The 27,355-nt window shown below is 46.0% G+C and overlaps 1 protein-coding gene across 1 annotated transcript; it reads left to right on the forward strand.

Annotated features, from left to right (window-relative positions):
• Window positions 1-850: 850 nt before the first annotated feature.
• On the forward strand, window positions 851-10,007 carry MED21 (mediator complex subunit 21). Its single transcript, XM_084306187.1, has 4 exons — window positions 851-911; window positions 1,130-1,244; window positions 5,778-5,878; window positions 8,324-10,007. Exons 1-4 carry the CDS (start codon window positions 870-872, stop codon window positions 8,498-8,500), a joined length of 435 nt encoding a protein of 144 aa, XP_084162313.1. The 5' UTR covers window positions 851-869; the 3' UTR covers window positions 8,501-10,007.
• Window positions 10,008-27,355: the final 17,348 nt, after the last annotated feature.

The raw sequence follows: 27,355 nt of genomic DNA on the forward strand, positions 1-27,355 counted from the left end.
ACCCGTTCCAATGCCTGACTGCTCCTTCTGAGAAGAAATGTCTCCCCATTTCCAACCTGAACCTCCCCTGGCACAACTTGAGGCTATTCCCTCTAGTCCTATCACTAGTTATCTGTGAGAAGAGGCTGACCCCCAGCTCTCCACACCTTCCTTTCAGGTAGCTGTAGAGAGCAATAAGGTCTCCCCTGAGCCTTCTCTTCTGCAGACAACCCCAACTGCCCTAGTTCCCTCAGCCGCTCCTCACAGGACTTGTGTTCCAGGCCCTTCACCAGCTTTATAGCCGTTCTCTGGACATACTTCAGGGCTTCAATGTCCTTCTTGTACTGAGGGGCCCAAAGCTGAATACAGCACTGGAGATGCAACCTCACCAGAGCTGCAGAGCATAAGGGGATGATCACCTCCCTGGTCCTTGCTGGTTATATATCTAGTTCAGCCAAACAGGGTTCCCACAGTTCAAAGTCTGTGTGATACTAGAAGACCATCAAAATTAGCTTTTTGCTTGGAGCTGCTGTCCTAGCTGACCTCTGGAAATGAGACTTCTGTCACTGTCCTCAGCTCAGCATTCAGAGGACACACTGTGGCTCCAGCGCCTGCGAGAGGCTCCATAAACCCCACTTACTCCAGGCTCAGCACCGCACTCAGCCAGCTTGCAGAAGCCCCAGGACAAACCTGCCAGCTTCACTATTACCTTAGAAACGAGCGGTAGCTTTGCGCTAACACTGTGCCAACAGCTCTGTGGCCCGGCTTCGGTGGCCAGTGTCGCGGCTCGGCTTTTTAACCAAGCCCCGAGCTACCCCGGGCCGCGGCTCCTCCCGGCCTGCAGGGGGCAGGCTCGGCCCGGTGTCCGGGCGGGGCGGCAGAGCAGCGCCATGGCGGACAGGTTAACGCAGCTGCAGGACGCTGTGAACTCGGTGAGGCAGTGCTGCTGTCCTCTCCTGTCTCTTCTGCGTTTTTCTTTCTGCAGGGGAGAGGGGCCCGGCGTTGGGCGCGCTGCGCTGGCAGCCCAGGGGGGCATCGCCGCTGCTGGCCGCGGGCACTGCTCCCGTCCGTGCCGCGGGGTCGGAGGGCGAACCGCGATGGACGTGGCCGCGGTGCCGAGGCAAACTAACGGTCTCGTTACCGCCCGCAGCTCGCAGACCAGTTCTGCAATGCCATCGGGGTGCTGCAGCAGTGCGGCCCGCCGGCCTCCTTCAGCAACATCCAGACGGCAATCAACAAGGACCAGCCGGCTAATCCGACGGAAGGCGAGTCCTCCTGCCTCTGCTAGCGCGCCGCGAGCGGGTCCCGGTGCGGAGTGCCCCGTGTCTCTGGCTGTGCACCATCTTGTGCTCGGCAGGCAGTTCCGCCGGTAGTAACGCGAGGGGTGGCTGAATTTAAGTCAGAAACAACATCAGCTGCACTTGCTGGATAAGGTTGTGGTAGAGGAAAGATCACTTTAAGTTTTAACTAAGCATTAAAACATGTTTCTTGTGGTGGTTTGTTTGCACACATGCAGTAGCCTTTTCTATATAAGTTATTGTAATAGGACTGTTGGGGGAGGTTGTTAGTGAGCAGCCCTTTACTTCCAAAAAAAAATATATATATATATATTAACAAGAATAGGGGTTAGTTTCATGAAGTTGAGCATGAGTTTAAAATTCGCCATTTCATAGACTTGTAGTTATTTATGTTTCTGTATGTGTTGTTTGCTTATGAAATTAAGGAATAATGTCTTGTTGACTCTCCCAGCTGACAATTGTGGTTTTTTTTTTTTCAGTTGCTGTTGGTAGGTTGCTTGGGTATTGATTTATTTTTTTCCTGAGAGAAATAAAACTAATGTAAGCTACTAAAATTGAAAAGCAAACTAAAAGTTCTATGTAATCTTAGAATTTCAAGTTAGTATTTAAATAATTATGTTATCGTCATCCTAAATCAACACCCCCTATTGTTTTTCCCTGAGAAAATTTTGCAGGTTTCATGCATTAGATAAAGTTTTATTAGTAGGATACCAGGGGAATGGTGATTCTCTTTCTAGGACAGTTGTTGACTAGTCCTTCACTGGGTACGGTGGCTTGCTCTCTGACACAAATTAGTTGGAAAAAAAATCAAGTAAAAGATTTGTTTGCTTCTTTATGGTACTTGAGGCTCTTCCAGGTACTGACATCTATGTGATGACTTAAGAGTTAGAGGCTTTGTTAAGATCCTAAAAGGGTCAGTCCTCTGCTTTGTCTTTCTTATTCATTTCCCTGAATGTAGTGAGTTCAGTAAAATCATATAACTGAGTTAATGATGCTGATGAAACAAAACTACCAGTTACATGTCCTTGGGTATTTAAATTCTTAACAAACAGGCCTTAAAGCTTAGTCTGGAGAGCAGTGATGTACAGGTAAGAGTATATATGTGATAACACAAAGGACAAGCTTTAAGTGGGTTTGTTAGGGTGCTTTCGGTTGCCTGGGTTGTTTTATTCAAGTCAAGCGTACCTTTGAGAATGTCAATCTTTTCTAGTTTTTTCTCTTTTGGAGAATATTTTCTCAGTTCATGAAAGATTTGTGGAAGCAATCAACAGGAAAAAATGTGTAAGATCTTAAATTATAAATTGAAGGCTGTTTCAGTATTCTAGCTGCAGTAACAAATTGATTCAAATTGAATGGATACAACTCCATATGGGAAAGCTTTGTTTCTGACTTATAGAGTCTCTTATTAAAAATCCATGTAGGTCTTTCAAAGATCTGGTAGCTAAATTAAGATTCATTATTAACTTATGTTCTTCTGTTTCTCAGTGGCAATTTAACTTTTCCTGTGGCTGAATAGTTAACTTTTTTTAAAAAAAAAAAAAACAACTAAGAAACCTTGCATTCTTTCAAGATTCTTAACATAATTTACTGTCTGTTCTGAAAGTAGTAGGACTCATTTTTTTTAAAAAAAAATATTCATGAGAATAGAACAAACGATTAGAATTTTTCAAAGTAGCACCCTTCTGCATCTACACACTGCTGCCAATGAGTTTTCCAGTTTTTGTACACCTCCAGGAACACCTGGACCGGAATGCTGTTTAGCTCCCTCATCATGGCCTCTTGAAGCACCTCTATCAATGCGTGATGCTTCCCTTTGAGCGTTGATTTTATTCTCGGGAATAGAAAAAAGTCTGGTGGGGCCAAGTCGGGGCTGTAGGGGGGCTGAGGCAGCGTTGCCACCTTGTGCTGGGCAAGATACTCCACTACGCGGAATGCTGTGTGGCTCGGCGCGTTGTCATGGTGCAGCTGCCAATTGTTGACGATGGCTGGGCGGACACAAGCAATGCATTTTCGCAGTCTTGTGAGGACTTCCACGTAAAAAACTGCATTAACTGTTTGTCCGAGTGGTACAAACTCTTTGTGGATGACTCCATATCGATCAAAAAAAGCAAATGAGCGTGGACTTTTGCTTGGATTTGCTCATTTGTGCTTTCTTGGGGCGTGGGGAAGCAGGGGTGTGCCATTCTGTGCTCTGCCGCTTACTCTCCGGGTCGTATTCAAACACCCACGTCCCGTCACTGGTCACAACATTGTCCAAAAAGTCGGGCTTCTCATTCACATGATGAAGAAGATCCTGGCAGATTGCTTTCCAGTTGGCCTTTTGCTCCTCTGACAACACTTGTGGCACAAACTTCGCGCACACTTTCCTCATGGCTAAGTTTTCTTTCACCATCTCAAAAACTTGGGTTTAAGGAATGCTTAAGTCATCAGCAATCATTCTGATACTCATCCTGCGATCACAGTTCAGTACATTTTTCACTCGCGACACATTTTCATTGGTCTTGCTGGTCGAAGGGCGTCCAGAGCGGTCGTCGTCTTCCACTCTTTCCCTACCTTCTTGGAACAGCTTGTGCCACTCAAAAACACCCAATCTACCCATGGCAGCATCACTGTAGGCCTTCTTAATCATGTCGTGAGTCTCTTTGCCCATTTTACCAAGCTTTACACAAAATTTGATCGCGTATCGCTGCTCCAGTAAATGCTCCATGATTCTCCGTGATGAGGCGTTTTGACAGGTTTTCACAGTACAAGCGACCTGCTCTCTTCAACAGCTGACAGCCGACTGCCAATTTTTCCCAGCGTTCCCAATATCCCCCTCCACTGATCGTGCGCGTGCAGACCGCCTCTCGTCTGCCCGTTCGCCCAGGAAAAAGCCAGTCCTACTACTTCTAGAACAGACCATGTAGTCTGTGTATTTGAATCATTACCTTTACAGTTTCTAGTGTTCTCTTTACGTCTAGTGACAGACTTCAAGGCAAGGGTTGAAAGGTTAAATGAGTTCTTAGCTACTTTCAGTGCTTAATGTAGTGACTAGACTAGTACTGTTCTTAGTAATTTCTTAACTGGCTAACCATGATGGAGTTCTAGCTATTTTCTCACTTATATAAAGCCTAGCCCTTTGTATAACCAGTTACCTTGTTCTATCTGGGATTGTAGTCAAACTGCCATCATCTTTGTAGAACGGCTCAGGTTGGAAGGGGCCTTAAAGATCATCCAGTTCCACCCCCCCTGCCATCAGCAGGGATGCCACCCACCAGACCAGGTCACTCAGGGCTTCATCCAGCCTGGCCCTGATCACCTCCAGGCCTCCAAAGTTTCTCTGGGCAACCTGTGCCAGTGCCTCACCACCCTCTGAGTGAAGAATTTCTTCCTAACCTCTAATCTAAGTCTTCCCTCCTTTTGCTCTGTCAGGTAATGACAAGACAAGGGAGAATGGTTTGAAACTGAAAGTTGTTCTCCATCTTTCTTATAAGCCCCCTTTATGTACTGAAAAGCTGCAGTGAGGTCACCTTGGAGCCTTCTCTTCAGGCTGAACAGCTCTATCTCTCTCAGACTGTCCTGTGATGAGGTGCTCCAACCCTCTGTGCATCCTTGTGGCCCTCCTTTGGACCCGCTCTAAGAGGTCTACATGCTTATGGTGCTGGGGGCCCCACAGCTGGCTGCAGCACTCCAAGTGGGGCCTCACAAGGCAGAGCAGAGGGGGACAATCCCCTCCCTCGACCTGCTGCTGACCATGCCTGTGTTGATGCAGCCCAGGATGCAGTTGGCCTTCTGGTCTATGCAAGCACTCACTGCTGGCCCATGCCAAGCTTTTGGTCCACCAGAACCTCTCCGCAGGGCTGCTCTCAATGAGTTCTGTCCTCATGTCTGGGATTACCCCAGCCCAGGTGCAGCACCTTGCACTTGGCCTTGCTGAACCTCCTGAGGTTCACATGGGCCCACTTATCAAGCTTTTCCAGGTCCCTTTGGACGGCTTCCCTTCCTTCTCTTGTATCGACTGCACCACTCAGCTTGGTGTTGCCTGCAAACTTGCTGAGGGTGCACCCAATCCCACTGTCTGTGTCATTGATAAAGATATTCAACAGTACCGGTCCCGAGACAGACCCCTGAGGGACACCACTCATCACCAGCCTCCATGTGGACATAGAGCCATTGACCATCACTCTCTGGGTGCAGACTTCAAGCCAATTCCTTTCCTACTGAATGGTCCTCCCTTCACATCCATCTCTCTGCAATCTGGAGATGAGGATGTCATGTGGGACTGTGTCAAAGGCCTAACAGGAGTCCAGGTAGATGACATCAGTCAGTTTTCCCTTGTCAACTGATGCAGTCACTAATATGGTTGTGTTCTTATCACTTACGATACTGTTACATCCTTCCTCTAGGGGAAATTTTAGCATCTGTATACTTCAACTCTTTAGAATTTTCTGTTGTAAAAGCAGGGTTGTGCTTATTTCAATAATGTGTTGAGTAGGCTGACTTTATTTAATTCTTTTAAAGAATATGCCCAGCTGTTTGCAGCATTGATTGCACGAACTGCAAAAGATATTGATGTTCTAATAGATTCCCTGCCTAGTGAAGAATCAACAGCAGCTTTACAGGTAAGAGTACTTGTAATTAAAAATATCGGCCATTACTGATGGCAACTTTCCTTCTTTTTTAAACACTTTTTTAACTTTCAGACATGCAATCATAAAAAGTGACTCTCGTGTTGGCCTGAATTTTTCAGGAAGGTAGCCTGTCAGTATTTTATGGGCTCACTGGAAAAACTGCTCTTTACATTTGGTTCTTAATACGGCTATGCACAGAATATTTTAAACTTTTTGGCTACAAAGTTTTCCAAAATTAACTTATCATAACATCACAGTCCTAAAGCATAGTACAGCTACCTGTGTTGTGTAGATATTCTAATATTAATGCAACAGATATGACAATACTGATGTGCATTGGCATTGTTGGCTGCTTTTTTTCCTTGGATCTTTCATCGTCTATTTGCTCATTAGGGCCGTTTCGTTTTGTAGCTACATTTCTGTAGTCTTTCGTTCTGCTACAATGTTACTGGTTGTTAAAGGATTGGCAGGGTACGTTTGAAGTTCTCAATCTCTGTCACAAAGCAGTTCCTTCACTTTTCAGTAATAGGATGTACTCTTTTGGACCAGCCAGGCAATTTTGATGTTTTTATTTCTTGTTCTTCCTTTCTTTAGACCGCAGAAGCTCTAGGAAGAGCTTGGGAACAGAAAGCAGCTACTAACCAAGGCAGCTATTAGCAAGCGTAGCCAGTATCATAATCTCCATTCCCTGCCTTACAGGAATGGAACTGCTGCAAACAGTTTCTGAGCCCTTTTGCAACATTCAGCTGTTTCTCACTTCCAAAAAATGTCTCAGACCTACAATTCAAAGAATGCTGCTGTGTTTTGTTTTGTTGTTTTTTTTGTTTGTTTGTTTGTTTTTGATGTTCTGTGTGCAGACCTTGCATATTAAATGTCAGGTTTTTTGGACTCTAGCTTCTAAATTTACATCAAGGATTTTCTTTTTAGAATGCAGCAAGGATACAGAAAATTCTGTTTCTTTGAGAAATCTATTTAAGATCTCCTGAAGGTTTTACACCAGGGTTGATAATCTGTGACTATCCAAAAGCAAATTGGAAACCTTGCTAATAACAATTGAACATACTAATTGGGAATGTAAACACCAGCCTCATTTCATGTGACTGTATCTAATAGTTGAAGACTTCTTTCTTCTGCAGCTAAATTAGACTTATTTCATGAATGAGTTGGGTTTGATTGTAGTGACAGCTAATGCAAGCAAACCAGGGTGCTCCAGAAAGGAATTAGTTATCCAGTAGGGGCATGCTTTCCTCAGAATTGATATTCTAACAGTTTCTCGCTTAGTTCATGCAGAACTTGGTTTCAAAAGAACTTCTGATCTTTTTTGCTTGGTTTTGAGAAGTTAGCCTGGATTCCATCTTTTACTGATTCTAGTTTTGACTTTTATTTTCTGTTGTTTGAATTAGGGCACTATTAAAGATAAATATTCTGACATTTAAAAATACTATTTTGTCTTGTCTGATGGTGATTGGAATACTCTAAGGTATGCAATGAAGGTTTAGTTGAAAAAGGTAGATAGACACCTGATAGGTAGGCTTAAGTGATAAAAGGGGCTGCCACCTTAATACCCAACACAATTTACTGGTCCCTCTTGAGGTCTTTTGTGTCAAGGCTGATGCATATTTTGCTCAAAAATGGCAGTTTACCTGCAGTCAATCTTCTAACATCTGAGACTGAACTAACTGAGCTGGATTCTATATTTTGAGCTTGTATGTTTTTCTATTCTTTCTCTGACCTTTCTTCCAAGGTCTGTCAAGTCTTAGGTGATATATTAACCTTCACTGTACATGAGCCTTGCAGAGCAGGAGATGAATATGTTCAAAAACTTACCAGTTTAAGCATGATTATAAGGAGACCCATTAACCAGGTTTTAAGGGTTTGGGTAGTAGTTTAAAAAAAGTGTCTGAAGCCAATTTTGTTTCATCTGTTCTGTAATTGAGTTGGAACAAGTCTGAGTAGCTTTAAATTTGGTAAATATTTTACCTGAATGCTGAAGCTCAGGTGTTTTATTTCACTAACTTTGTCTAAGTGAAGCATTTTTGTTCAGAAATAAAATATGTGATTTTGTTAGTTTCATGTGAAATATGCTATTTAATAGGACGGTCTAAATAAGGTCCGCATAAGATTTAAGGATAGTTTTCAGTACCTGTGTGGGGAAGGGGATAAATATTCACTTCTTATCAGGAGAGCTAAGTGTTGCAATATGAAAGCAGCTAACATCTCTATTTGGTGTTTTTAATTTACTCCATGTGGATATGCACTGTGTTTCAGGCTGCACGCTCTAATGAGTTACTCTGAATTTACTAGTATAGAATTTGGGGATAAAGGGAGAATCTTTGTTTTCTAGGGGGCGTTAACCGTTACATACTGCCTCCCCTCAGTAAGAAAGTCAGTTTTGTGTATTTGAAGATCCTTACTTGTCTCCCTTCCATTTTAAAGGCTGCTAGTCTGTATCGATTAGAAGAAGAAAATCACGAAGCAGCTGCCCGTCTAGAAGAGGTGGTTTATCGTGGAGATATGCTACTGGAAAAGATACAGAGTGCCCTGGCAGATATTGCCCAGTCACAGCTGAAGACGAGAAGCGGCACGCATAGCCAGCCCCTTCCGGACTCGTAGCACCAGGGGGCAGTGCACCCCTGCAAAATGCAACTGTGAAAGCCAGGTGAAAACACAGATCTGTATCTACAGGGAACTGCATCACCCAGCCCTGCTCCTGGGGGACTACCAAGTGCTCTGATTATCAGTAACGATGTCTTTCCTCAGAGGTTAAGTGGCATGTGACATATGAGAAACATATGGTGGTTCTGTTCTCAAATTTCACATCTTAGTGTATATTTCTTTGACTTAAAATGTTAATATCTTATTTTTTTTTTCTGTTCATAGATATGTCTGACTTCAATCTGTTACTTTTTATATTGGCCTTACTGTCTGAAAGAAACAAAGTTACCATAATGGTATTTGTGTAATTTACTCATCTGTCTGCAAACTTGTATGTTCTTGGTGTATTTTCTGTAAAGCTCAAATAAGCTGTTTAATTTGCCAGAGTTCATACAGATAATGCTAGACAATGGCACAAATACAGTGGTGGCCATCTGTTTTAATTAACAAAAATGGTAATTAAACATTTGTATTACTACTTAGCTTATCTTTTACAGAGCAAATAAAGGGGTAGGTAAACTCTAAAGTTTGCAGAGTAAGTGTTCATGCCATTGGCATCTCATTTAAAAATAAATAAATCTGCAGATACGTGGTATGGCATCTCTTATCATTTGTAATTCACAAACGGGTTTTTAACTCCATTGCAGCCACTGATGTGCTGTTACTTGCTCATTGCTCTGCTTCTGCTGCTGTTCTGCATTCTCAAGGCAACTGGTGAATTCCTCTAAAGCAGACAGCAATGAGGAAGCATTGGATGGCTCTGAGAAACTAGCAGTGAGAACTGAAAGTAACTTATGTGATATTGCTTTTCAGCATAAGCAGCTGCTGCCATGTGAATGCTAAAATCATAAGCAGTAAAAGTCCTGTGATCCCCACCATGCTGTAGAGAGGTTTTTCTTTCTATCTTCACACACTGAAAAAACTTGTGCCCCTCATCCTAGGACTATAGAAATGCCAACATCTTTTCTTCCATTTGGAAAAAATAAAATGCAAAATAAAACTACCAAAAACAAACCCACCAGATGATTTGTGCTTCAGCACATGAACTTGGAGTCAAACTGTTGGTCACCCTCTATGTCTTTGAGTTACCCAACTTGTGTTATTGTGTTTATTTCTACATGTCTACTCATTTCCTGTTCAAGACTACCTTCTATGTATTGGACGTGCATCAGCTTAGGTAATGTGTATTGCTAATGTGGATGGACAGATAAGAGCAATTCAAGTAGGTCTTTAGCAATCTGATCTGTAGGGAATTAGATCCTTCTGCTTAGTAGGCTGCACCAATGGAATGAAGAGTGTAATGTGGCACAGAATGGTAGGTGTTGTAGCAGCATGTTTTGCGGATTAAAAACTACAAAGCTGTTCCAACCTGTAAAGTAATAAAATTGACATATTTAATCAGGCTTGTATTTAATTTAATATTTAGTCAAACTTGCATTTCTATAGTCATAAATTTAGTCTGTTATTGTCAGGCTTACACCATACAGATTCCTCAAAAGAAACAACTGGGGAGGTAAAGAGGCTACACAAAGCACAACTCCAGTTCTGTAATGGTATAGCTATGTAAAATAACTGAGCTGTGGCAACTTATTAAGCCTTGTAAATATGCCTGTGGCCAATGAAGGCTGAGGGGCAAAATTTTAATTTGAAGTAAGCTCGTCAGGCCTACTCTTTTCTGGGAAAACTGCATCCAGTGCATCTGAAGATGATGATTTTTTAAAAAAAGCTAATAGACTTGGAAAACTTTAAGTGAAGTGCTTGGCTTTGCTTACGTATTTTATAGGTATTGAGACATCTTAATTTCATATTTGTACAGTCCTGGAAAAGGGATTAGTTCTTTATAGTAGATTCCCTAGTACAGTTTAATATGGGCATCACCTCAAATTTGTTCACTTTGAAACTTCCTTTTTTAGAGATGGTGTACGTCTTCACTAACAATACAGTTTTTGTTCCATATATTTTTATTTTTGTACTTGAAAACTGCTGTATTAATGCAACTTATTAATATTGCTTAGCTGTAGAAATTTTCCTTTATTTGAATATAGTAGACCACTTTATGTTAAAGTGTGTGTTGGTATCTAGATTAATCACACTTGAAAGAAAATTTTAAGAGGTATAAGCTCCCAGTTTTTGCCGAGGCGATCGGCTCCGGGGCAGACGCGTTCTGCAGCGGAGCGGGGGATCGGGCCAGGCAGGGCTAATTTTTTTCCGGCATCGAGCCTACTGGAGGGAGCCGCCAGGACCCGGCAGCCCTCGTGAGGGAGGCTGACGAGGCGAAGGCGGAGCCAGCAGCGTCAGCGGCGGGCTATTTAAATCGGGACCCACCGCCATTTCACTGCCATTTGCCGAGGCGATCGGCTCCGGGGCAGACGCGTTCTGCAGCGGAGCGGGGGATCGGGCCAGGCAGGGCTAATTTTTTTCCGGCATCGAGCCTACTGGAGGGAGCCGCCAGGACCCGGCAGCCCTCGTGAGGGAGGCTGACGAGGCGAAGGCGGAGCCAGCAGCGTCAGCGGCGGGCTATTTAAATCGGGACCCACCGCCATTTCACTGCCATTTGCCGAGGCGATCGGCTCCGGGGCAGACGCGTTCTGCAGCGGAGCGGGGGATCGGGCCAGGCAGGGCTAATTTTTTTCCGGCATCGAGCCTACTGGAGGGAGCCGCCAGGACCCGGCAGCCCTCGTGAGGGAGGCTGACGAGGCGAAGGCGGAGCCAGCAGCGTCAGCGGCGGGCTATTTAAATCGGGACCCACCGCCATTTCACTGCCATTTGCCGAGGCGATCGGCTCCGGGGCAGACGCGTTCTGCAGCGGAGCGGGGGATCGGGCCAGGCAGGGCTAATTTTTTTCCGGCATCGAGCCTACTGGAGGGAGCCGCCAGGACCCGGCAGCCCTCGTGAGGGAGGCTGACGAGGCGAAGGCGGAGCCAGCAGCGTCAGCGGCGGGCTATTTAAATCGGGACCCACCGCCATTTCACTGCCATTTGCCGAGGCGATCGGCTCCGGGGCAGACGCGTTCTGCAGCGGAGCGGGGGATCGGGCCAGGCAGGGCTAATTTTTTTCCGGCATCGAGCCTACTGGAGGGAGCCGCCAGGACCCGGCAGCCCTCGTGAGGGAGGCTGACGAGGCGAAGGCGGAGCCAGCAGCGTCAGCGGCGGGCTATTTAAATCGGGACCCACCGCCATTTCACTGCCATTTGCCGAGGCGATCGGCTCCGGGGCAGACGCGTTCTGCAGCGGAGCGGGGGATCGGGCCAGGCAGGGCTAATTTTTTTCCGGCATCGAGCCTACTGGAGGGAGCCGCCAGGACCCGGCAGCCCTCGTGAAGGAGGCTGACGAGGCGAAGGCGGAGCCAGCAGCGCCCCCTCCCCAGCCGTTCAAAAGCTGCCCCTAGGGAGCGCGAGCGACCAGGAGCGCGGCGACCAGGGCGGGCAAACAGGGCGTGGCGCGTCAGAAGGGAGTGGCGCGGCAGTTAGCGCGGCAGTTCGCGCAGGCAGGGCGCGCAGGAAGGGCGGAGCGCTCCCCCTACACACAAACAACACCTCGTTAACAACAGCCGTAGCTAGGTGATAATGGTCGCCACCAGGCACGGCGCGCTCTCCAGGAAGTCGGTACACACCCAGACCGACTACCCGTTAAAAAATGCCGCAGTTCAGGTCACCGGATGCAAGGAGTGTCTGAGCCTGTTGCTGCCATCGGCGGGAGGCAGAGAAACTGCGTGCGTGAGGTGCGAGCAGGTGGATGACCTGCTCCGCATGGTGGCGGAGCTCAAGGAGGAGGTGGAGAGGTTGAGGGCCATCAGGGAATGTGAGCGGGAGATAGACTTCTGGAGTAACTCCCTGCAGGGCCTCAAGGGGAGGTGCCGAGGTGAGACTCCTCAAATGGGGGCGGACCCCCTGCCCTGTCCCTGTCGGGCAGAGGGAGGGGATCTGGGAGCTGAGGAGGAATGGAAACAAGTCCCTGCTCGACATCGCAGGCGATGCCCTCCCCTTCCGGCCCCACCCTCCCAGGTGCCCTTACACAACAGGTTTGAGGCCCTAGAGATTGAGAGGCCGGTGAGGGAGGAAGAGGTAGCAAATGTTCCCAAGAGGATGCCTGGGGCGAGGAGGTCGACTCCGCGCCTCAGGACTGCCTCCACCAAGAAAGACAGGAGGGTGATTGTTGTGGGAGACTCTCTTCTCAGGGGAACAGAGGGCCCTATTTGTCGGCCTGACCCTACCCGTAGGGAAGTCTGCTGCCTCCCTGGGGCCAGGGTCAGGGACGTTGCCAGGAAGCTTCCTAACCTGGTACGCCCCTCTGACTATTACCCCCTTTTGATAGTCCAGGCGGGCAGTGATAACATCGAAGAGAGAAGCCTCAAGGCTATCAAAAGGGACTTTAGGGGACTGGGTCGGTTAGTGGATGGAGCGGGAGTGCAGGTGGTGTTTTCGTCCATCCCTATGGTGGCAGGGAGGGGCTCAGAGAGGACACGGAAAGCTCACCTGTTAAACACGTGGCTCCGGGACTGGTGCCAACGCAGAAATCTTGGGTTTTTTGATCACGGGGCACTTTACTCAGCACCTGGCCTGATGGCCGCAGACGGGTCCCTATCTTTTAGGGGAAAAAGGATCCTGGGCCAGGAACTGGCAGGGCTCATTGAGAGGGCTTTAAACTAGGTAGGAAGGGGGATGGGGCTGAGGCTAGGATTGTTGGGGCTGTGCCAGGGGGAACAATGGCAAGGCTGGAGGATAAGGCTATGGCCCAGCTGAAGTGCATCTACACCAATGCACGCAGCATGGGTAACAAACAGGAGGAGCTGGAAGCCATCGTGCGGCAGGCAGGCTACGACTTGGTTGCCATCACGGAGACGTGGTGGGACCAGTCTCATGACTGGAGTGCTGCAATGCCTGGCTATAAGCTCTATAGAAGGGACAGGCAGCATAGAAGGGGTGGTGGTGTGGCTCTCTATATTAGAGAGTCTTTCGAGGTTGTAGAACTCGAGGTTGGGAATGACAAGGTCGAGTCCCTTTGGGTTAGGATCGGCAGGGACAACAAGGCTAGTGTCCTGGTCGGGGTCTGCTATAGACCGCCGAACCAGGATGAGGAGACGGATGAGGAATTCTACAGGCAGCTGACAGAGGTTGCTAAATCATCAGCTCTTGTACTCGTGGGGGACTTCAACTTCCCTGACATATCCTGGAAGCACAACACAGCCCTGAGAAAGCAGTCTAGGAGGTTTCTGGAGAGCGTGGAAGATAGCTTCCTGACGCAGCTGGTTAGTGAACCTACCAGGGGTGGTGCCCCGCTAGACCTTCTCTTCACAAACAGAGAAGGACTGGTGGAGGACGTGATCGTCGGGAGCTGTCTTGGGCAGAGTGACCACGCAATGGTGGAGTTCACTATTCTTGGCGAGGCCAGGAAGGGGACCAGTAAAACCGCTGTATTGGACTTTCGAAGGGCTGACTTTGAGCTGCTCAGGACACTGGTTGGTAGAGTCCCTTGGGAGGTGGTTCTGAAGGGCAGAGGGGTCCAGGAAGGCTGGGCGCTCTTCAAGAGGGAAGTCTTAATGGCGCAGGAACGGTCTGTCCCCACGTGCCCAAAGACGAGCTGGCGGGGAAGAAGACCGGCCTGGCTCAACAGAGAATTGTGGCTTGATCTTAGGAGGAAAAAGAGGGTTTATAAGCTTTGGAAAAGTGGGCAGGCCACTAAGGAGGACTTTAAAGAAGTAGCGAGGCTGTGCAGGGACAAAATTAGGAAGGCCAAAGCTCATCTGGAGCTCAATCTGGCTACTGCCGTTAAAGATAACAAAAAACGTTTCTATAAATACATCAACACAAAAAGGAGGACTAAGGAGAATCTCCATCCTTTACTGGATGCGGGGGGAAACTTAGTTACAAGAGATGAGGAAAAGGCGGAGGTGCTCAATGCCTTCTTTGCCTCAGTCTTTAGCGGCAATACCGGATGTTCTCTGGATACTCAGTACCCTGAGCTGGTGGAAGGCGATGGGGAGCAGGATGTGGCCCTCATTATCCATGAAGAACTGGTTGGTGACCTGCTACGGCACTTAGATGTGCACAAGTCGATGGGGCCGGATGGGATCCACCCAAGGGTACTGAGGGAACTGGCAGAGGAGCTGGCCAAGCCACTTTCCATCATTTATCAACAGTCCTGGCTATCAGGGGAGGTTCCAATCGACTGGCGGCTAGCAAACGTGACGCCCATCTACAAGAAGGGCCGGAGGGCAGACCCGGGAAACTACAGGCCTGTCAGTTTGACCTCAGTGCCAGGAAAGCTCATGGAGCAGATCCTCCTGAGAGTCATCATGCAGCAATTGCAGGGGAAGCAGGCGATCAGGCCCAGTCAGCATGGCTTTATGAAAGGCAGGTCATGCCTGACGAACCTGATCTCCTTCTATGACAGAGTGACGCGCTGGGTGGATGAGGGAAAGGCTGTGGATGTGGTCTACCTTGACTTCAGCAAGGCTTTTGACACCGTCTCCCACAGCATTCTCCTCAAGAAACTGGCTGCTCTTGGCTTGGACTGGCGCACGCTTCGCTGGGTTAGAAACTGGCTGGATAGCCGGGCCCAAAGAGTCGTGGTGAATGGAGCCAAGTCCAGTTGGAGGCCAGTCACTAGTGGCGTCCCCCAGGGCTCGGTGCTGGGGCCGGTCCTCTTTAATATCTTCATCGATGATCTGGACGAGGGCATCGAGTGCACCCTCAGTAAGTTCGCAGATGACACCAAGTTAGGTGCGTGTGTCGATCTGCTCGAGGGTAGGAAAGCTCTGCAGGAGGATCTGGATAGGCTGCACCGATGGGCTGAGGTCAACTGCATGAAGTTCAACAAAGCCAAGTGCCGGGTCCTGCACCTGGGGCGCAATAACCCCAAGCAGAGCTACAGACTGGGAGAGGAATGGTTGGAGAGCTGCCAGGCAGAGAAGGACCTGGGAGTGATGGTGGATAGTCAGCTGAATATGAGCCAGCAGTGTGCTCAGGTGGCCAAGAAGGCCAACGGCATCCTGGCTTGTATCAGGAACAGCGTGACCAGCAGGGCGAGGGAGGTGATCATCCCCCTGTACTCGGCTCTGGTGAGGCCGCACCTCGAGTACTGTGTTCAGTTTTGGGCCCCTCGCTACAAGAAGGACATCGAGGTGCTTGAGCGGGTGCAGAGAAGGGCGACGAAGCTGGTGAGGGGCCTGGAGAACAAGTCCTACGAGGAGCGGCTGAGGGAGCTGGGCTTGTTCAGCCTGGAGAAGAGGAGGCTCAGGGGTGACCTTATCGCTCTTTTTAGGTACCTCAAGGGAGGCTGTAGCGAGGTGGGGGTTGGCCTGTTCTCCCATGTGCCTGGTGACAGGACGAGGGGGAATGGGCTTAAGTTGAGCCAGGGGAGTTTTAGGTTAGATGTTAGGAAGAACTTCTTCACTGAAAGGGTTGTTAGACATTGGAACAGGCTGCCCAGGGAAGTGGTGGAGTCACCATCCCTAGAAGTCTTCAAAAGACGTTTAGATGTAGAGCTTAGGGATATGGTTTAGTGGAGGGCTGTTAGCGTTAGGTTGGAGGTTGGACTCGATGACCTTGAGGTCTCTTCCAACCTAGAAATTCTGTGATTCTGTGATTCTGTGATTCTGTATGTATATGTGGTTTCTCTGACTCTGCCTGTGTGTAGTTTAGCAAATGCTGCCGATTTAATTAATAGGGATGCAGTCTGATCCAGGTTAAAAAGCAGGAAGGCCAACATCATTCCTCTTTCCTTTGAGAATGTAATGATTGGGTGAGTGAGTAGCAATGTAAGATGTGACCCCGCTAGTCCTCATACGCTGTGTTGCTGGACTAGCTATTGTAAGTCCTTACCTGCTGTTTCCCAGGCTGCAGCTCATTCTGTAAGGCTCCATGGCTTTTGGTGTGTTGTGGCAGAAGGGGAATAACACGTATTTGCTACAGCTGTCTAGTGGAGAATGCATTAGGTCTGGGGCTTGGAGATGTGGATTCTTTTCCCCTCTGTGTGAGATGGGTTGATTTGTCTGGTCCCTGCTCTTGGGGCTTAAATATTTTTTATTTAAAAAAAAAAAAAAGTGTACAATCTAATTATGGGGCTGTTTTGAAATAGCTTAACATGCTACACTCATGCAAGAATTGTGGAGTATGCAGGATTACTGTGTCAGTATCTTCTAGCACTCTAACTTGCAGGGGGGGGAAATGAAAAGGGAGGAACCCAGTGACCCATAGCAAAAGGCATTGTGTCCTCCCTGAGAAGTAATGTCTGCCTCCTGTTTCAATGTTAGGGGGGAGGATGGGGAAAAGGCTGCAGAACAGCTGCTAACAAACATATCAGGTTACCCACCAGAGAGCTGTAAAAGAGAACTTGGGTGGAGATGAGAATAAATGGAGGAGTTGAAGCACCACAGGAAGAAAGCAAAAATACTGAGCAGGTATAAAAGAGTTCTGCATATTATGTTGGACAAGGAGTGCTGCCTGATGAACAAATTGTGCTTTGAAGAAAGATAGTGCAGAGCATAATGGAAAATTCCATTGGAAAACAATCTCAACCACTTCAAATGAGCAGGAGTGTTTCATGCTGAGAATCTATATAGCCCACTGGCAAAGATGTTGGAATCAATGTGGTAAATAAAAGCAGATGATCAAAGCCTAGTGTTTTTTACCATAAACAACCATGCCTGGAGGAGAGGAGCACCTCGCAGTGGCTGTTCTCAATTTTATGTACAAGATTAAGGAGGAGTTCACACATTTCTTTTTAAAGGGACTGTAAGAAGTGCATTAACAGTATTTTAATTTCATGTCTTCACGGAGTTAATCCTGACGTTATTAGTTGATGTTTGAAGCTCGGGGAGCTTCTGCATGTGTGGCATGGGGAAGGAGAGGCTGCCCTGGCCACCCTGGCAAAGTTGATACCAAGAGATTTTGGGAGTCTGCAACAAAAAAGGCCAGAGGCAGTTTTGCTTGAAAGGACCTAGGGGTCCTGACAGACAGCAAGCTGAGCGTGAGCCAGCGGTTGGCGTTGGCCAGTGGCAAGGGCCAGTGGCATCTTGGGCTGTTATCTGGAAGCACAGCCAGTACATCAAGAAAGTGATCACTTGCCTCTGCTCAGCACTTGTGGGACTGCGTCTGGAACGCAGTACACTGGGTCCCTGACATGAAAACAAAAAAAAGTGTTGATGGACTACAGCAAGTTCAGCAGAAAACTGCTGGTGGCATGGGCTGCAGCACCTCCCTGGTGAGGAGAGGCTGATGGAGCTGGTCCTGTTTGGCTTGGGGAAGGGATAACGCTGGGGGAATGTAACCACAGCCCACCTAACCACACAGCCAGTGTGGGAAGGTTATGAGACGATGGGGCTGGGCTTGTCAAAGCGCTGCGTGGCAGGAGAGTGATAGACAGAGGGCAAAAATTGCAACAGCAGAGGTGAGGTTTAGAGCAGTTACAAACAAAAGCTTTTCCACCATTAGGATAGACATGTTTTGGAAGATGGTCCCCAGAGAAGCTGGAAGTCCTTGGAGATTTTCAAGACCTGACTGGATGAAGCTCTGAGCAACATGGCCTGGCCTCACAACGACCAACCCTCAATCAGGAGGTTGGACTAGAGACCTCCTGAGGTCTTGTCTGACCCAATGATCCTATGGATGCTAGGCATGTTAATTGTTTGAGAAAGAACCAGGAAACTGTAAGGGAATGTTGTTTCCTTGTCCTCTTTCTAAAAAGGCAGATCTGGAGGACAGAAAACATGAAGTGTCTGGTATCAGCCTCATTCCTATTGCTGAGACTTTTTGGTCTCTGCACTGGAAGGCTATCGAGTTGCTCTCAGGTGTGGTGTGAAATTCCATGCTGAGGCAGCCCAAGTTTCCAACAGGTGCCCTTGGAGAGCGTGATATGCAAAATCCCCATCCTACACTGAAAGAAAATTAATCTGTCAGATGATGCTGACTCATTATTAGACAAAAGCAGTCTTCTCTAAAGAAAGAAATTGTATTTGTCTTTTATATAGCTTGTTTTGCCTTACATAAGAAATAATGAAAGTCCTATTTTCAGGCACCAGACAAGAACGAAGTTTTTTTCTAGACTTTTCTTTCAAATCTATGGAAGAAAGTTTGAATAGATTTTATTTTCTGAGGAGCAAATTTGTCCTTTTTACCTCTAACTGCTAGGACTATATTCTAGCAACAAAGGGCACAGAAAAAGTTTGCAAATAAGGTGTGTTTTCATGCTCCAAATATGTCAGCCACTATGTTGTATGTGCTTGCAATGAGTACACTTCACAGTGGCAATGACCCTCAGGAAGTGTTTGTCCATTTTAATGTGGTTAGTGTAACATGCTTCGTAGGAGTATAGCTTCACAACTATTATATACTGATTGTATACACTTACACACAGGTTTTATGTTGATTTATGTTTCTAGGAAAGATTTGTAGGAAATCTTACTTGTCCATGGTAGGCTAAGCAAGCAGAACAGACTTTTTATATTTTTGCTGCTGCTGTAGCCACCCAGTATAGCCCAACAGCTAAGGAAATTCAGCTCCTGCTCTGACCACAAAAGAGCTATCTATTTTGTAACTGCTTAGACTGTCACCACATTTCTTCTGAATTTCTGTCTGTAGCTAACATTCATGAAGCATAGCAGAGTAGTACAAACAGACCTTCCACCAACTCTTTTAATATGATATTTACTTACCATAAATATTACCAGACTACTTCAGAAGTTTCCTGGATTTAGCCTCTTTAGCTTACATACTTCACTGAAGTCCTAAATGAATTAATCCTGTGAAGTGGAAATTTGTAGCTGAATAGGGACTGTGCAATCTGACTCCAAAACATCCTTTCTCCACCCTGCCCACTTGAAAAGAGAAGATTGAAATAGAAGCCCTCTTTCAGGAAACAATGTAATTCACTCTATGGCTGTGTGGGAGAGCAGCTGACTACACATTAACTTTCCACAAGTGATAAAGAAAAATCATAATTGTTTTCTCAAGCTTTCTCAGAGAAGACTTATTCATAAGAAGAACACCCTCAAAGCTAAGAGCTCAAAAGAAGAGGGCTCTTGCACCAAGACCCTATGAAGCCTGTGGAAAAGGGGCTTCTGCAGGCATCTCTCCAGTGTCTTCTCAAGGTGTCCAATGGAACAAGAATAGGAAGAAGTAACAATCTGCTTGTGTGGTGCCTAGGGAACTGCCTCCAGTCAGGAAAAACAGGAAGGTTAAATTTTATTTCAGTGCTGAACAGGAGGGGTGTTCATAGAAAAATACTAGGACAGCTCTGATACGCAATTGTACACAACATATCAAAGTTGTTGAACAGGCTGCCCAGGGAAATGGTTGAGTCACCATCCCTGGAGGTCTTCAGGAAACATGTGGACTTAGAACTTAGAAACATGGTTTAGTGGTGGACTTCAGTAGGTTAAAGGTTAGACTAGATGATCTTAGAGGTCTTTTCCAACCTGAACGATTCTGTGATTCTATGATAAAGTGCATCTTTCTGAAAATAAATAAATAAATAAATAAATAAATAAATAAATAAAATACAGTTCCCCTGCTTCCTTTTCAGAAGGTATCAGAAATAGGGTGGGTTCTGCTTACAGCCCACCTGCCATTTCATTTTGAATGCTCCTATCAACAAGCACTCAAAATAATAATTGGTTTTGGTAACTGGACAGTTTGCAGATTCACCAGTTAGATAAATCCCTCCCTGTGACAGGGAGCAGTATAAATGTTTGATGAGCCTGAGGATGAAAGTGAAGCCATGACCAAGGATGTTTTTCGGTGTGCCCATTTCACTTGGCATTCCAAAAATTGCAATAATCCACTGTTAGAAGGGATTCTCTGGTACAGTGATGCAATGACAGCACAATAATTTGTCCAACCTCCACTGTAAAAGAGTCAGCAGAATCACACAGCTATTGTCAAAGGGTGTATGATGGAGAGGAAGCAGACCCTTTATTTCAGTGGCACTGTGTATGTGTGTATGATGCTAAGGAAGTTACCTCGCTGTCCCAGGCCCCTCAGAGGGGGGTATTGTTCTCTGTACATTTACAAAGAGAAAGGCACAGCCTAAAGTGAAGCTTCCATCAAACATGCTTCCTTGAATGATCAAAGCATCATGTGTTGCTTCCATCAAACGCTGCAGAACCATTTTAGACCACTTGGAGGGCAGTGAGGGGCATAGAAATGCCCAGCCAGTTCTCCACCACCTGGTGAGGTACCTCCCTCTCTTGCACAGCTCCCACCATGTGGCTCTCTCTATGGCATCACAGTCAGGGTTGGGGCTGCAGCCTGGACATGTCTTCAGAGTTGGGGAGGAAGAAGTTGGGTCACACCTAAACTGAATCCCTAAAATAATCTCCAAGAGACTGTACAACATCACCCCCCTTCCCCAAAAGTCAGTGAGTTTGAAGTAAAATTACACAACTGGTTAAAATTAGCATGGTTTTAATTTGTACTTTGAAAGCCAGCTATGAGAAGGTGCCCACTGTTGATCTTGGTGAGGTGTTCCAACCTGCTTTAGGCATCCAAGGGCACAAACGACCCTGCTTTAGAAATCACTGCTGGCAAAGGAGAAACGAAGCTCCCAGGCACCACTGAAGTACTCCAATTCTCAGTGGGTTGGATGGGTGTACAACCACAATTTCCCCAGGCCACGGGAGTGCAACAACAACGGGAATCCTTCCTGTGACTCAAGTAAGCTGTGGAAGAGGCCTCTGGTGTGCTCAGACAGAGTGAAATCTCCAATGAGGCAGAAAGGGAAGCTCTGACTTGTTCTGTTGTATGCTTAAGTGTACAAAGTGTAATTCCACTCAGCGCATTAGTGTTTCTCATCTGAGAACAATTTTGTTTAACTGCTTCCCTCTCTTGCTTCCTCAGCAGGTATTTTGCTGCAGCAACAGCAGCAGGTGAATGAGTATATGGCCACACAAGTACACATATCCTTTCATCTGGCCCTCTACTGACTTGTTACAACTAACAGCAGGTTAATCCCTGGTAGCCACTCTCACAGGAGATGTTCAGGTTGTTAGGCACGCTAAAAGGCACTGTTTTGACCTCAGCAGGTAGGTACAGCTGGGGAGAAAGGCATCCGTTTTCACAAAAGTTCTGTTTTATGAGTTAAGAAAATGGCTAGGCATCTGTAGATGCCAGCATTCCTTGTGTTACTTGTTATTCTGGGCTAGGTCATATTTAATTGTCTTTTGTGCAACGGCGGGTACCAACCTCTTCTGGAGTCCTGACTTTGATGAGCTTCGGAATAGACCATAAATCAGTAGTCCAAAATGCAAGAGATGCATTTATTCCAGGGACATCGTAACAAGAAGAATCCTATGGAGCAGCATCAGAAATGAGTCTGATTGTTCAGGGTAGTTAAGTTAAATATTTACCCCAATAAGAAAAATTGTACTTACACTCTGCCTGGCTCTTTATGCTTGATTGGTACCAGAATAAAGCTACAATAACATAACTTCTCTTTTTGTAAGAGCAAATAATGAATTTAAACTGTAAACAGGTTGTAGTCCTTGCTTTGCAAAGGGAACTTGTGGTTGGTTTCTGTTGATAACATCTCACACTGAGGTGTGGCAAGCGAACTTCAGCTGTTAACTGTACATTCTCCAGACTTGTCTTTCTTCAGCAGCAAATTGTGTTATGATTCATGGCTTTTAGAAGAGTGATGGTTTATTCAACCTAGCCGTGAACACAGCTAAAGCTGGGTGGGATACCTGACAGCTGTGGCTTGCTTTGAAAACTCTCCCTGGTGCTGCAGTACTGCGTCAGAACCGCACGGCCCGAGTTAGACTGATCAGAAAATCTGAGTTCAGGGAGACATCAGCCCCAGCCTTAGTGAGAGGGATTGCTAAAATTATTTCTGCCCTCTTTGTGGCATGGAAGTAGATTGTTACTTGGGATTATTCAGGCATTTAGTCTAACAAGTTTCTTACTACCATAAGGGACGTAAGGGAATGAGTACCTAGACAGTGCCCTGGATCCCCTGTGCTTGCTTCCTGTGGATACTCCAGAATTTGTGGCTCTTGGTACTGCAGCCTTGTGGTGTGAGATGCTATCCTGTGGTTTCAGTGTGATGGGATGCTTTTGAACCAAATATTATGTGGTGGGGCACAATTGATCTTGCTCACCCTGGCATCCCCTTCCATTTTCATCCCATGTTTAGACCTCGTTATGGTACTTGTGTTCTAGCCTGTGCCTTAAAACCAGACCTCTTCGGTGGTAGGTCTGTTGCAGGGAACAGTCATTCCTGGAAATGGGCTTGCAGGCTGCATGGAGTGCTTGCAAGGAGACACTGCACTGCAGAACTTTTAATTGTCTCTTTGTTGTGATTCATAGTGCTGGCGTACTCGGGGACTCCTATACCAGACACAATAGAGCCAGCTGTTGCACTTGCAGAAATGTATTGTTCTGTTATTTTAACCCTCCAGAAACATGCACTGAGGACATGAGCCTGTTGAGATCGGTTGCAAGGAGGCATCCCTCCTAGTTGTGACCACCCTGGCCTGTCCCTAGAGGCGGATTCCTTTCTTTCAAAATCTTCAGGTCAGTGCTTTGAGAATACATCTTCAGGTCAGCCTCTTAGTCTAGAAGAGCAGCAATTTGAAACACTACAGACTGTGTAGTAGAGAGTGTGTTTAAACTGCTTGTGGTCACCTCTGCTGACAATTTTCAGGGGATATTTTAAACACTGCTCTGTAAGACATCATTGAGGGGCTTGCCAGGCTTTTTTTTCAAAAATGTTCCACTTTCCATAGAAGCACTGAAATTGTCATTAATACATAAAGACAGACTGAGACCATGCAAATGTGGTTTGTGCTCCAGTATGAGTTCATATATATATATATATATATTATATAGATAGATATATATATAACAATTCACCACTCCAGAGCAACCTCAAACCCTGAAGTCAGGGCTCTGTACTGGAAGGTGAGTAGCCTACAGTCAAATCTCTCATATCCCCCCTTATGTGAAATATAACATATACTAAACTTTGGGGCCAGACAGGGACTTTGATGTGCAGGGAAAAGATGAAGGAAAAGCCAGAAAAAGAGTATTCCAGCAAGTAAATGGGGATGTAGTAGTCCCTCATTGATAATCAAATCCATGAATAACCCATTTGATTGAACTGTGTGCCTCAGTGACAAAGTGAAATGTCTGCATAGCTTCTTGTGACAGGAGAGACATTCATTCTGAACCAGAATAAAGGGACAGAGAATTATTTTCTGTGACTTTACTATAATTTTATTATTATTATTTTCTGTGACTATGATGAAACAGCTAAGTACGGCTGTGACTGCCTCTGCTATTTCCCTTGCCATATTTTCACCTGCTTTTTCTCTGAAGAAGAGATGTCAATTTCATCTTTTTTCTATGTTCTTTTCATAGAAAAGATTGCTCTGTCAACTTCATCTCATGGTTGTCTGGCAAATCCAAATAAATGTAATTAAATATTAAGGAATTGGGCAAGCAGTGATGGAGTAAATACCACAGACCCTGTACAGATCTCGGGGTGAGATTTGACTGTTTAACAGATGCATACTGTTTACCTGATGATAAAGGTATACTTTGGAATAATCTTATTTTGGTAATTTATTAGTTGATTTTGTTTTTGAAGTGGATGGAGGAAAGACTGAGCTGAAAACAATCTGCTCTCATTATCTGCAAGGAGGGGAGAGTATCAGCATTATTCTGGCACTGACATTCCATCTGGAGGGACAGGTGCTCTTCTTTGTCCATTCAAACACAGAGTTTTTCCTCAGAGCATTAAGAAGAGTTTTCCCTTGTGTCCTTTATTACAGGAGCTTTAGGCAGATCTACCCAATGAACCATGGTACTATTTCGTTTCATGCTGGCCATCACACACACATGAAACAACGCCAGCTTTGGGCAAAAACAGCTTTTGTTACCGGGGGCATTAGCAAATGCGTGTGGCATGGCCAAGGACAACACAAGCCCATCAAGAGACAAATCAGTCGAGCTCCCCAGTGCAGATAGATGGGGCCTGCATCTCCACCACGCACCAGCTGTCACGGAAAAAAAAAGGACCAGGGAGGCACTGGGGCATACTGTAATTAGTTGGGGGTCTAATGAAGCAGGTCCTTTTGCCACCGCTGATGGATGGACAAAGGCAACAAAGCTGCTCTGGAGCAGGGGGGTGAAATGTGCAGTTTGCAAGATTCCTGTCTGATGATGGTTTTCCCCCACTCAGTGAGGTGCTGCCAGCTCACAGACAGCACAATCATACTCCTCAAGCACTGAAACAATCAGTTTTTTAAAATCTGCAAGCCTTGATATTTCAAATGATTGAGGCTCACAACAAATGCACCTTGTGAAATGGGAATAGGTTTAAAAAATGAGCCTGAGTGACTGAAGGGTTGAGAGAGCCAGAATATGTCAACAACATCTTTTAATTACTCTGTGTATTAGTTCCTCTGTCACTCCTAGAGCTTTCAGAAAACTAGCTCTGAAACTGTTCTTTATTTAGAGAGGAAAAAAAAAAAAAAAAAAAAAAAAAAAAACAGTCTAGGCTGACTCACAGGTGTCTGGAAAGGCCAGAATACTTGTCTCATTGCATGTTTCATCACAGTATTTTCAAGACATTATTGTAGAATGATGTCACCCAGGGAAAATGTCATCTCACCAGAGCTGCCCAGAAGTTTGCCTTTATTAAGTAGGTTGAACAGTTCAGTCTGCTTTAATGGTTAAGCTGACCAGACATTTCTCAGTAATCACAATGTTTTCCTTAATGTCTTCTTGGACTGGCAATGGGACAGGGGTTTTGGGGACTTACGTCATTCCCAACTCTGCTATGTTTACCTACCGCATAGATTTGTAGATATCCACTTTAACATATCAGTGCTAAAAATAGCTTCAGGTGCTACACAGGGAAACGGATAATCACAGCTGAAACACTTCACGGAGTTCTCAGATTCACTCCACGGACATTTAGATAGATACAATTCTTCTTTTCTAAGGTTTGGGCGGCTTGGCCTAAATGCTTGTGTAACAGAGTTTGACCACAAAGCCCTTAGAAATAGTGAGCTAGATTAGGTAGCTAATTAAAATAAATAAATAAAGGAGAGTTAATGGAAGACAAAAGGCAAACCCTTCCCGGCTCTGTGCAGTCACCATATCATCGCCAAAAATCTTCTCCCGACCTAAGGCTGCTGCTGCTGGGTACAGCCGAGGAATCGAAGGAGGCCATCAGAGGAGGCTTAGGCCACCTCTGTTTCCAGATGGTGGACTCTGCACTTCCTCCCCACCTACCAGGGTCACCCCATGGTGGGTTAAGGCCATTTGCTGGCTCATTGGAAATGCAGGCTCAAATGTTTCTAAATGATCTCCAACCACTGGGAAAAAAAATAAATAAATAAAAGAAAATGATTATTCTAAACTGTGGTGTGTAATTAGACTAAAATTATTCTGAGTGTCAGAAGATGGGCGAGCCAAAAAGAGAGAGAAGAGGAACTTGCTGATAGATGATGATTTATGAAATAAAATAACTGCAGATACTACTCAATTGCTTCCTAGCTTACTCTTTCTACATGTTGTCTCCTCGAAACATCATCCCTTCTACCTTTAAACCAAGCAGCTGGATTCACAACCCTGATCCCTAGGCAGAAAGACCAGGAAGTGCAGGAACTGTACTCCTCTACCCTGTCTTTCCCACATCCATTCTGCAAAGCTTTTTTGCTTCTTATTTTTGCCTGGCTTCAGTTGACCTCATGGACCTGGCATGGTCATCTTTCCAAAAGCCTGACTCCACTGCTCAAAACCCCGTCATGGTGCTATGTAAGCAGTGGTTTCTCCAGAAACATTGAGCCTCTGCCCAAGGAGGGACCATTTGTGACAAGAACCTTCCAGAGGAGATCAAGAACATGTCAGCCATGGGCTTTATCACACCTCTTGTCAGAGCTTGGGGAAGGGGATTCTTTATCAGAGGGACTTTGAGAAGGAAAGAAATCAGTAACAAAATCGTTCTGAATATTGACCTTCATGTCTTCCCCTACACCCTTCCTCTTGTTTCCCCTTCTTCAGAAAGACTTATTTTTGCTTGTGATGGCCCAAGCCTCCATGAGCATATAGCTGCCTCCCCACTGAGATGGGTGTTGTGTGTGCAGTGGGGTATGGCATGGCAGTGATGTAAAACTGCCCCAAAATGCACTTGTGAAATTCTAGCCCCCCAGTGGCTTCAGGCACAGTGTTTTCCTGGTACAAAAATCTGCCAGCCTTGACCTGTTTTGAACTAATTTCTTAAGAACACTGTCTTAGTTGATGCTGGCGGATTCCAAAACCATTCAGGAAGTGTTTTAAGTGCAGTGCATTAGGCTTCGCCTTCCCTATGGCCCTGATGTAACACTTAATACAGGCACGACTTGATGTGTTAGTACAAGGCCATTTGCTCCGAGTTACACATGCTTCTGCTGGGGAGCAATGGATCAGCCTCCTCATCGTGCTCCCTGTCTGCCTCCGGACTTCCCTGAGAAACTAATGAGCTGAGCAAGGGACTACATCAACTGAACCCAAGCTGTAGACTTCTTCAGGGAATGCTAGTGTCAACTGGAGCTGTTGTAGCCAGCTGGGTTTGTTGGCCCTGATATTTCATGCAGCAGAATGCTTAGGGCCAGAAGTGGTGAGACAAGTGTTACACACAGGTTTTACTGGCTTTGATCCAGAAAGCAACAGGCACGTCAGGGTTTAAACTTCAAGTAATGAGTTAACATCTCAACATGTTTTGCAGCATTATCCCTAAATATCCAAATCCCTGATATAGCTCTGTGCGTATAAATATGTATGCAGAGGCACACATAACTATGTACAATGTTTGTCTGGGAACAGACATT

The sequence above is a fragment of the Netta rufina genome (genome assembly GCF_964035555.1).
Source record: "Netta rufina genome assembly, chromosome: 1".
Taxonomy (NCBI): Eukaryota; Metazoa; Chordata; class Aves; order Anseriformes; family Anatidae; genus Netta; species Netta rufina.